Source organism: Gymnoscopelus microlampas (genome assembly GCF_963454915.1).
Source record: "Gymnoscopelus microlampas genome assembly, chromosome: 3".
Lineage (NCBI taxonomy): Eukaryota > Metazoa > Chordata > Actinopteri > Myctophiformes > Myctophidae > Gymnoscopelus > Gymnoscopelus microlampas.
In genome coordinates this window covers 25440532-25450531 of record NC_139940.1, presented here as the reverse complement: position 1 = coordinate 25450531, position 10000 = coordinate 25440532, and the positions used below count along the sequence as shown (strand labels likewise).

The following is a 10000-nucleotide window of genomic DNA, read 5'->3' as shown; positions in this document are numbered from 1 at the left end:
AATATATGACAGCGCTCACCATTGGCAATAGCACGTAATTTATACATATGCATATGAGTTTATTGTTTTGCTGTATGTATCTGACAAAGGTTTCCTGAGGATGGCATTGGCTTTATTTCAGCACCGCTCCACTTCATATTCATATAGAACAGTGATTCTCAACCTCCACGCATTAGGCCACAGATCCCCATTTTTTATCTCTGGGACCCCAAAATCCTCAGTTAATGTAACCCTGATACTGTGCAAATGGAATCAAATGGACCCATAAAGGTCTATTTGGTTCCAATTGTACACTCTCTGAGTTACAGTACCGTAAGTGTCCATTTAGTTTCCTAACAATCAATACTTTACCTGGGGATCCCCTGGAAACCCTCAAGGATCCCGGACCCCATGTTGAGCAACAGTGCAGATCATGACAATAACACATGGGAACTGCCCAGTACACTGAGCAGCTCTCATGGAACAATGGGGTGTCAGCTGCCTTGCTCAGTGGCAGCTGGCAGATGGCTGCCCCACTTGGGAGCTTTGCAGGGAATGCATCTGTTTTTGTCAAAGTTATGAAACTAATACAGAGAAAGTCATAGTTTGAAAACTTGCAATAACTACACAGTAAAATCCAAATCTTACAATAAATGCACAGAATCTCATATGTACGTCTGTAGTGCACGTATCCCGAGAACCGTTCGATCAACCGATCGTCAAATTCGGCACACGCGTCACCAAAAGTGGAAGAGCCAATCAGCCGTCTGTCAATCACAGGGGCCCTGAGCGCAGACGCTGATTGGCTCTTCCACTTTTTGGTTTCTGCAAAACGCCCACACAGCGCTTGGGGCCAGACCGGTCTGCGTGACTGGGATGGTTTACCAGGCTAACCCCAGTCTAAGCTTGATTTGGCAAATTCCCCACACCTGTCGAATTCCCCACACCTGCCATTTGATTAGTTACTTAATCTGTCCATTTTTCACAGTCAGTTTGCACTCTTCAGATATTCTCCACACATTCTCACAGACGTTTACCACTGCATAAGGACTTCTCTTGGCACAAAGGTAAAACAGAGAGACAGACGGTTACAACGGGTACTCTGACAACGGGTGTAACAGGTATTGCATCAGGGTGGGGCATGTGTTCCCTATTTGCATCGTTCCCAACTTGCCCCCCAACTTGTTCCCGAGTAGGCCAGTACCCAACGGGCACCGGTCTAGTTCATTTAAAAGCAGATTCATGTCCTACCCATGATTCGAAACTGGTGTCCCGCACAAAGGCCAAAATGTCAACTGCTAATTTAAACTAATTTCTACTGCTAATTTCCCAAGAGGTAATACATCTTGTCAACTATTAGTGGTCCTATACCCAAATAAACACAGGATCTAAACACAACACCACGGTTGTGTTAGTTATATTTTATGAACATGCACTACCATACATATTGGTCAAAATAATGTTTTATTCACCAAAGATATTTATGCATTGCAGCTTTAACTCAGAGAGTATACATATGTAACCAAATGGACCCATAATGGAAAGTACACATGTACTTTAACACTCAGGATTTTACAGTGTAGAGGAATAAACAGCAATTTAAGGAAAATTTATGGGCTATGTCTTTATTAAGCTTCATAATATTTTATGCCAAATGAAAATGAAGCCAAAACACAGTACTGGCTTCTCCTTTAAGCTTTTGCAAGTTTATTAGAGTTTATTGGCTTCCTTGTTGTTTTGCTGGAATTTCTTTAATGAATTATGAAATTATTAGATTATGGCACACGAGCAGTGCTGGTTAATTATCTGAGGGTGTGTGTGTTATTGTTGGCCTCTCAACCCCAAACCTAGACACCATCATGCCATGAAAGTCATAACGTTTTCATTGAGATCATAAAATATTATATGCAGAAAGGATGCAGCATTTCAACTCTCAAAATGTGCTCCTATTAACTTCTATTGTGTATGTAAATACAACACAAATGGGGTTTGTCCCAGACTAACCCATAGCGTGTACAGGTACATCACCATGGTAGGCAGTGACCTGGAAGTCATAATAAAGACATGATATTCTCAAGAATATTAGTGTTACAGCCCTATGTGGCCTCATTTTGTGTTTTTAACCCTCTGAGTGTTTTCAGTGCCCTATTTGGTAATTGAGGGTGGAGTGGAGATTGGAGGAGTGGCATGGTGTCTGGAGACACACCTGGGCTTCATCCTCAATCAGCCCAGCCAGCATAAAAGCCTGGGAGAAGCTCCACTTCAGTCTTTTTTACCATCCGTCACCATGTGCTGCTGAACCCTTTTTGTGTAGCTACAGTAGCATCTAGTTGTGCTTTGTTGTGCGAGTCTGTAGGCTGTGTGTAAAACCTTAATGCTTGGTGCTTAAGGTAACTTTAATACTTAGTGTTTAGAGTACAGACCAAGCGTGGTAGGGGTGTGCTGCCATTTCCTTTATACCCTTTTTGTACATGTTCATATTTAGTCAGGGAGTGTAGACTGTCATTTTTGTTTTGATTGGTGTAGTTTAGTTTGATTCCTTTTCAGGTAGGGCGGAGTGTTTTGTTTGTTGTTTTGGCCTTGGCCACCCTGAAATCTGACGCTTTCCCTATTTATATTGACTTTTCGATGCAGTTTCTGTAACCACAACTTTGCTCAGTAATAAATGTACACTTTTTTTGGTTACTTGCGTTTGTGGTACTTTATGTGTTACTCTTTAGCCTCTAGACTCCATATAAGGTCGTAACAATTAGGATGAAATGTTTTTAGTGGGATACTACCGTGTCAGATAATGTGTCATCTTCAGATATTTATAATGTCTTGTCATTAGATTCGATGTTGTCCATCTCTCGTCGTGATCATGACCTCCCCCTATAGGGCACCACCCCCCAGGTCTCCTAAATCCCCCTATAGCATCCTAATCCTTAATCCCAGCTCCTTGTCATTCGGACAAGTACATTGGAATATGATTCCCTAACCTAATCCACACGGGGTAGCGACCCCAAAGCTGCTTTCCAAAGCACTCAAGGAGACCCCCGTGGATGAAGTAATTGACCAGACAATAAGTTCGTACATGGCCAGCCGCTTCTCGATTTCATTTACCCAACGACTTTGAAGTCACTGACCATGAGGTCATTCTATGGCAACAAAGAACTCTTTTCGAGTTCATTGGAAGAGTATTCTAAAGTAATTGGCGGCTATGAAGTTTATTTTTTATAGGAATATATAAATAATTCATTTTTTTCATGGCAGCTGTAAAATATTGTGTCTATCAGACATATGGAAAGCTATTCAAAACATACAGTAGAACAAAGACTCAAGAAATCCAGTGGAAATTCACATCACTATCTACGTATATGTATCAACCTGTTAACTGCTTGTATTCATGCAAAGTCTAATACATTGAGGTTGGCTAATTAATTGATAATAAAAAAACACTCAAAAACCCAACAAGTAATTGCATTGACTTGATTGACTTGACATTGAAGTGTTTATTTTTCAGTTAACTTGTTTCACTGTATAATAATAATACAATAACTGGTGTGTTTGCAGGGAACATTGCTGCAACCAACGCTACTGAGCCAGACAGCATTTCCAACGGTACCACCCTTCTCACTGAGGAGGAGGGACTTGCCAAGGTCAATGATGTCATGGCGGCAGTAACCGGGGTGAGCGGCTCGGCCAGCCCCGACATGGTTGACACTGTGACCCAGAGGGCGGGCCGTATCCCCCGTGCCGGGCCGGAGGAGGAGCAGAGCAGCGGCATGTTCGGGGAAACGGTGGAACCGGCGGTGGAGGAAGGGGGCGTGGCCGCCCCCCCTCAGCTCAGCCCAGATTCGGCTGAGACTGAGCTGCTGCTACCCAGCGTCCCCCAAACGGAGGAGGGGATAGAAGGAGAGGAGGAGGAGGAAGGCGAGCGCCTGCTACGCACCGACCCACCGTGGCTCAACGCCAAGGACATGGTCGTGGTCGACCTGGACGGTCTCTCCACCACCACGGCCCCGCCCCCAGGTGCCGCCAACCCCTCCCACCCCGACATCCTCCACGTGGACTTCTTTGACCCCTCTTCCCGTGGGCGTGGCCTGGACCTGGCCCCGCCCTCTCCCTCGTCCCTGGCCCACGAGCTGCAAGGCGGGGACCCCACTTCATGGGCCATGCCGGACAACTACGACTACCTCACGCCCTACGACGTGTCCCCCACCGCCGACGAGTACACCTACAGCACCACGACAGACACCTACGACATCGACGACGACCTGAGGCTGACCGCCGCGGCGGCCCCGGGGCGTTCCAGGCCTCGGGTCCCGGACGCGGCTCCGCCCAGCGGTGGGGTTTCGGTCCTGGACGCCGGCCCTGCGGCCGCCGGCCCTGCAGCCGCTCCCCCTCCCACGGCGGTGGATGGGTCGGACGGGTTGGGTGGCTGCCGCGTGGGCTACCAGATGCAGAACGGAAGCTGCCGCTCACCCTGCGACGCGCTGCCAAGCTACTGCTTCAACGGGGGCCAGTGTTACCTGCTGGAGGGTATGGGTGTCTTCTGCAGGTATGATATATCGCATGTGCATGCGCGCGCACACACGCACACGCACACACACACACACACACACACACACACACACACACACACACACACACACACACACACACACACACACACACACACACAATAGCAATAGCAATATGAGCAGCATGGGCAATGGGCATCTTCTACAGGTATGACATCACTTCGCTTCAGATTATAATTGTCTCAACCGTTTATCAAATGCCTCATTGTGTTTTACCACTGTGCTATCAATACTTTTGTGCCATATATTTCTAAAATGTTGCGTATCATTTTGAAAAGAAAATAATGCATATACCCACCTGTATTTGTACCACAATGTAAACTGTTGAGCGAGGCCAATAAAATAGATGAGATGCAAGACTCTGTAAAATACTTAATTTAACTCCAAAGACTATACAAATCAGATTTGGTTCCATTTGTACACTCTTCAGAGTTGAATTAAAACTAAGCTTTTTTAATGTGTAAGTACTAACATGTGGGAAGCTCCATTCTGTATGTAATAGAAACCAGTACATGTTATTGGATTTGGATTATTTACAAGGGAGTTTTATGAGGAAACTTCCCTTGTTTTGCCAGGTCATTTTCTGCAATTTGGCTAGCCTCTGTAAGATTGAGTCATGCGAACTGCACGTGTGTGTGTGTGTGTGTGTGTGCGTGTGTGCGTGTGTGTGTGTGCGCGCGTGTGTGTGTGTGTGCAAACACTCCCACCCATGCACACAAGTCGTTTGTGAGCGTTGCACGCACGCACACGCACACACGCGCACACACAATAATGACATGTATACATACGGAAATAGATCCTGGAACACTACCATGTACACACACACACACACACACACACACACACACACACACACACACACACACACACACACACACACACACACACACCCCCCTTGCGTCCCAGAAATGTATCCTAATGTCATTTTCATATTTCATATGAGATAATGTGTGAGTTTATTCCAGCTCTCTACACTGGATATAGCTTTCTTCTATAGCATTCACTACCATCATTCAAATCCAAAGCCTCTCAGCTTGGGAGGATTTCAACAACCATCAACCATAAACTGAACGAAGCCTTTGCTTAACATAGGTTCTGTTCCAATAGGGTTACTATGTAAGTTGTTGTATCTAGGTGGAGGTCCAAGATCAATGGGTTAAGAGCTTTATTTATTTATTAAAATAAGGTTTAAGCCATGATGCAGACAGGATCAGAGAGATCTCTGTTGCCAATATACTTGAACTTGAGGCCTAGGTTTTAAGATAGCAGCTGAAGATCGTGGTGCATTTGTGCTTTTGAGATACAAATCTTAGTAGACATGATGATGATGAGGAAAGCTGTAAACATTAGTTGAAAAACAGCATGTTAAGTTGAGGATTAATGGCGGCTTGGGTGGTTGTTTAGCTTTGGCTTAGGTGGGGGAGGGGAGGAGATTTGTGGTAGCATGTTCTGTCTGATAGCTGTCCAGTATCCAGTGTTTGCGCAATTGGTGTTGGTCAGTTTAGTGAATTAGACTAATTACCAATATGACGGCCGATATAGTGATTCTTTCCTTTTCTTGGTGGATTGTGAACCGATTTATCCCCAAGAAAATAACTTTTATTGAATATATATATATATATATATATATATATATATATATATATATATATATATATATATATATATATATTATAAGAATATTTAACTGTATTATAAAACTAATGTTAAATAATAATGTTTACTTGTTTCTATATTTCTATATAAAATAAATAAATAATATATAAAAAATGCTAATATATTATTATTATTATTATTAACACAGTGAGCAAATACAGAATTAACACAAAATAAATAGCTAAAGAAACATCAGTACTACATGAGTGTTCTTCAATAACCATTTCAATGTAGAATAAATTGAAATACTAATTACAAAAAAAAGATATACATATTTAAATATGTCCATGTAAATGAGTGCTATCAGCCTGCAGTTATGTGATTTCTGTGGTCTTCCAAACCTTCGGAATTATATCACAATAAGGTGAAAGGTGCTACAGTAAAAAAAATTATAACGAATACATCAATATTATTATCCATACAGTAATCTGCAAATGCACTATTAGTGAACATCTGCACATCTGGCATACAGACTATACATGGTGGTATAGTCCCTGGTTAGTTGGCAGCTTACCGACTGAATCTGATAGAGATGAAGATGGAAAATGTGAGCTGGCATGAGCCTAGTGAACGGACAGTGTCACCATGCCAATGCTTTCATCAGCACGGCTTGGAGGCAGGGGTAATCGCCATGCTGGAGATTTTTGTCAAAATTACAATAATATTACCAGAAACACACAGAGAGCTAGCCCTGAATGACCATAATATGTCTGTAACTCAGAGAGTTAAGGGGGTCCATTTGAGAACTAGTATTAGTGGACTCCTAATATGCCATAGTGTCGTAGTAAATACGTGTCGTACATATTCTGAAGAAAACCTGGAGACTGACATTCAGTAATTGGGTCTTATGATCAAAATAAGAACATTATAATGGTGTGTAAAAAATAAAATAAAAATGTTGCCACGGATGAGGCCAAGTTTCGCCACTGACACATTTGTCTGTGTACGGCCATATTGATGACCCCTGCTTGGAGGGCTCATTCACAGATGCTCACGCTCATGTACAAATTCTGTGACATGGCATATCACTGCTGACGAACAGAAACCTTGTATGTCCAAAACCGTTACTATTAAGGAAATGGTAAAAATGGTCATCTTTCCAATGGATCCAATGGATCCAATGTAGCAATTATTTAGTCACAAACTCTCTGTCTTTCTTTTCATGGGTTAAATATTTATACAGCGAGACGGACTTAATCACTTTCACTTCTAGATCATTTTTGCTACTTTAGTCATGCGAACTGCACGTGTGTGTGTGTGTGTGTGTGTGTGTGTGTGTGTGTGTGTGTGTGTGTGTGTGTGTGTGTGTGTGTGTGTGTGTGTGTGTGTGTGTGTGTGTGTGTGTGTGTGTGTGTGTGTGTGTGTGTGCGCGTGTGTGTGTGTACTATGAAGTATAAAAAGGGCATTCATTTATGAAAAATTAAAAAATGGATGCTGAAAATAGCAGATCTGCAAGCTCCGGCCCGCAGGTTGGGAATCGCTGTACCAGATCATTCTCTAGTCCTCTTTACTGTATTTCCACCAGAGAGAGAGACAACAATGGTTACCTCAGTCAATTCATGGCCCTAACCAGAATGGCCTCTTGTCCTGTATCCTCTCACTGAGTCCTTCACATTCACATGGCATTTGCCCATGTTTTGGAACAACTCGTGTTGTTTCCCTATGAGCAATTACAGCGAAGGTTGCACAGCATAGTCCAAAAAGTAATTGAATCTGGACAGTATATGTAAGATCCCTCAGTATTTGCGCCATGTTTTGGACACCAGTCAATAGATTGTGGGAGTGATGGGGAAGCACTGGGGATGGAGATTGACGCTTAATTGTCTCGTGATGTGATCAAGATGTATGAGTTAGACCTAGACATATATGGCTATGACCAAAGTTTGCAGGCCCTGGCTAGGTGCTGGCTAGACCTGGACTTTTCTAGTTTATACTCCGTCATACACCGGTGTCACGTGCCAGAAATAGCAGACCTACAAACTCACAAGGTGTTGCATCGCGACATGTTGTGAGCTTGTAGATCTGCTATATTCAGCATGTGACGCTGTCGTACAAAAATCAGGGTTGACTGAAAGGTGATTGACTGCTGGGCACACACTTAATATAGGTCAGTGGAGTGCTGGCACAGATGACGACCAATATGTTCCTGCTCTCTCTCTCTCTCTCTCTCTCTCTCTTTCTCTCTCTCTCTCTCTCTCTCTCTCTGTCTCTGTCTCTGTCTCTGTCTCTGTGTGTGTGTGTGTTTTTGCCAATCAACGTTATGAGCTTGTTGATCAGCAACTATCGCAATTTTTAACACAGTTTGAAACATTATGGAAATGTTTGCCTATGCAGCGGCGAAACAACACCAAGCCATTACAAGTTGCACTTACGTTTTACTTGTATAGCCAGTAATGCAATCCAGTTACATTATACATTGCATTTATATGTTATCAGATTACTGTAATTCCATTACATTATAATCTATTTCCATCTGTCCCTAAATACTAGGTTTGTGACTTTGGGATGTCGAAACACATGATCATGAAAACAAACAATGAGATGGTTATACAGACATACTAGCTCAAACTTAGTGACATGTTTTTATTTTTTGCTGTTGAAAAAGGATCAGTGTTGCAAGGACTGAACTGATATGTGAAAAGGTGCTTCATATCCATTGTGGAATAATATGCTGATGTTGCTCTAAAATTAATAATAACAGAAGTGAACTTCTCGGAGCGCAGATTATCGCCAGGCCAGGTTGCCTACCCAGGGCCTGCAACGTTTGGAAGGCATTCATGGCCAATTGGAATGGATGGAACCTGCAAAATCTGACTGATACATCTTGATCACATGACTGCAGAGATAATATGATAAAATCACCGATTTGTGTGAGGTTTGAACAGAATTTGTAGGAGTAGTAAGAAAAAGTGTGTTTTGAAGAAAACATGAAATGGCAGAGAATGTAGTCTGGCACTAATGCCCGGGGCCTATGAAGTTGCGTTATGATCTAAGGAATCCAGGGTGGAAAACATTTTGATTGTACGACCTACGGTTCAAGAGTTATAGGCCTAAACGCGAATTGGCCTGTTATAGTGCCACCATCAGGCCGATTTGAAAAATTTGGCATACTGGAAGTTTGTCTGCACAGTTTCACACAGATCGGTCCAACGGCATGGGAGATTCGTGGTCCACAGACGGACAGACAGACGCACACATGGGTGAGAATAAATAAATACATCTTGATCATATGACCCCAGAATGTGTACCAATTTGTGTAAGTTTTGGAAAAATCTGTATAAGAGCAAAAAGTGCGTTTTGAAGAAAATACAAAATAGCGGAGAATCTAAGTTGTATCATGAATCCAGGGAAATTTGTTTTTATTTAAAACAGTCCAAAACTTGAATCGGCCTTTAGTCGATATTGATAAAGTTTTTTATTGTGCTTTGTACGGAGACTTTTCACACTACTGATGGACTCCTAGGCTAAACTCCATCATATCAGTAGATCCTAAAGAAGTCTCATGTAAAATCTGGTGCTTTTATCTGCTCCGTGACTGTAAGCCACCTGAATATTCTAAGAAGGCACATTTTTTTCCAAACAGCTAATAACTTCAATACTTGTGTGTACTGTGTTGAGTTGTGTACTTTCACAGTTGGACTTTTTACGTGAAGGATATCTCACTTTGGATATGTTGTGGGCCAAAGTAGAGACCCAGCCAGAGTTCCTCAGTAAATCACAACTTGAAGACACCTCAGGGTTCTCCAGCTTCAAACAGAGCCAGGACAGCTTTGGACATACTTCTTCATGGAAAGAATGATGCA

At 42.7% G+C, this 10000-nt stretch overlaps 1 protein-coding gene across 8 annotated transcripts in view; it reads left to right on the top strand.

Moving 5' to 3' along the window:
- Positions 1–10000, top strand: part of cspg5a (chondroitin sulfate proteoglycan 5a) — a 46729-nt gene that overhangs the window by 10260 nt on the left and 26469 nt on the right. For all 8 annotated transcript variants that reach the window (XM_084052892.1, XM_084052890.1, XM_084052888.1 and 5 more), the window contains exon 2: positions 3532–4519. In XM_084052892.1, the coding sequence (XP_083909018.1) occupies positions 3532–4519 (988 nt within the window). The remainder of the gene's footprint in view (positions 1–3531; positions 4520–10000) is intronic.